Source organism: Grammomys surdaster, unplaced genomic scaffold (genome assembly GCF_004785775.1).
Source record: "Grammomys surdaster isolate TR1022 unplaced genomic scaffold, NIH_TR_1.0 270128, whole genome shotgun sequence".
NCBI lineage: Eukaryota > Metazoa > Chordata > Mammalia > Rodentia > Muridae > Grammomys > Grammomys surdaster.
The window spans coordinates 21314-22046 of NW_021625203.1; the positions used below are offsets into that span (position 1 = coordinate 21314).

Sequence of the window (733 nt, forward strand, 5' to 3'; positions counted from 1 at the left end):
GAGAGAGAGAGAGAGAGAGAGAGAGAGAGAGAGAGAGAGAGAGAGCAACAACACTCCATGACTTGGATATCCAAGCAATGAAAAACTAGGTTTAAAATGATCTGCTTGCTTTTGTTTTATTGAAACAGAATTTTACTATATAACCCTAGATGTCCTGGACTTCACTATGGACACCAGACTGGCTCACAGAAATCCACCTGCCTCTGCCTTTCAAATCCTGGGACTAAAGACACATGTGCCACCACACCTGGCCAATGTGTTTTTAAAAACTGTTTTTTGTTGTTTTTATTGATGTATATGTGCGTAGGTCTGTGTGAGTAAATGGCCCATGTGTTCCTGTGTCTCTGAAGGACAGAATGGGGTGTCAGATCCTTTGGAGCTAGAGTGTGGGAGTAAGCTACCCAACATGGATGCTAGGATCTGAACTAGGGTCCTCTGGAAGAATAGGAAGTGCTTTTAACTGTTGAGCTATCTCTTCAGTCCCCAGAGTATCACTATGTAGCCCTGGCTGGCCTGTACTTCACAGAGGTCTGTCTGCATGCGTGTTCCCAATGATGGGATCACAGGCACACTTGGCTGAAATGATTCTATTGGACAAATAAACCTGGAAATTCATTCAGCTATTCTAAGGGCTAAGAGAAATGAGATCTTGAAACCTCATCTCCCAAGTTCCACCCCCAGCCCCTACTCACCTCCTCTGGAACATCACCAGCTTCTCAGCTTTTAGGTCAGA

General features: G+C 44.6%; 1 protein-coding gene across 1 annotated transcript in view; it reads right to left on the reverse strand.

The window, feature by feature from the left end:
* The window catches only part of LOC114616089 (acyl-CoA desaturase 3-like), a gene marked incomplete at its 5' end in the record, with an annotated part of 7968 nt that extends 7241 nt beyond the window's left edge, over positions 1 to 727 (reverse strand). Inside the window, one exon of the mRNA XM_028761619.1 lies at positions 693 to 727. Coding sequence (XP_028617452.1) covers positions 693 to 727 — 35 coding nt within the window. The remainder of the gene's footprint in view (positions 1 to 692) is intronic.
* Between the last annotated feature and the right edge of the window lie 6 nt (positions 728 to 733).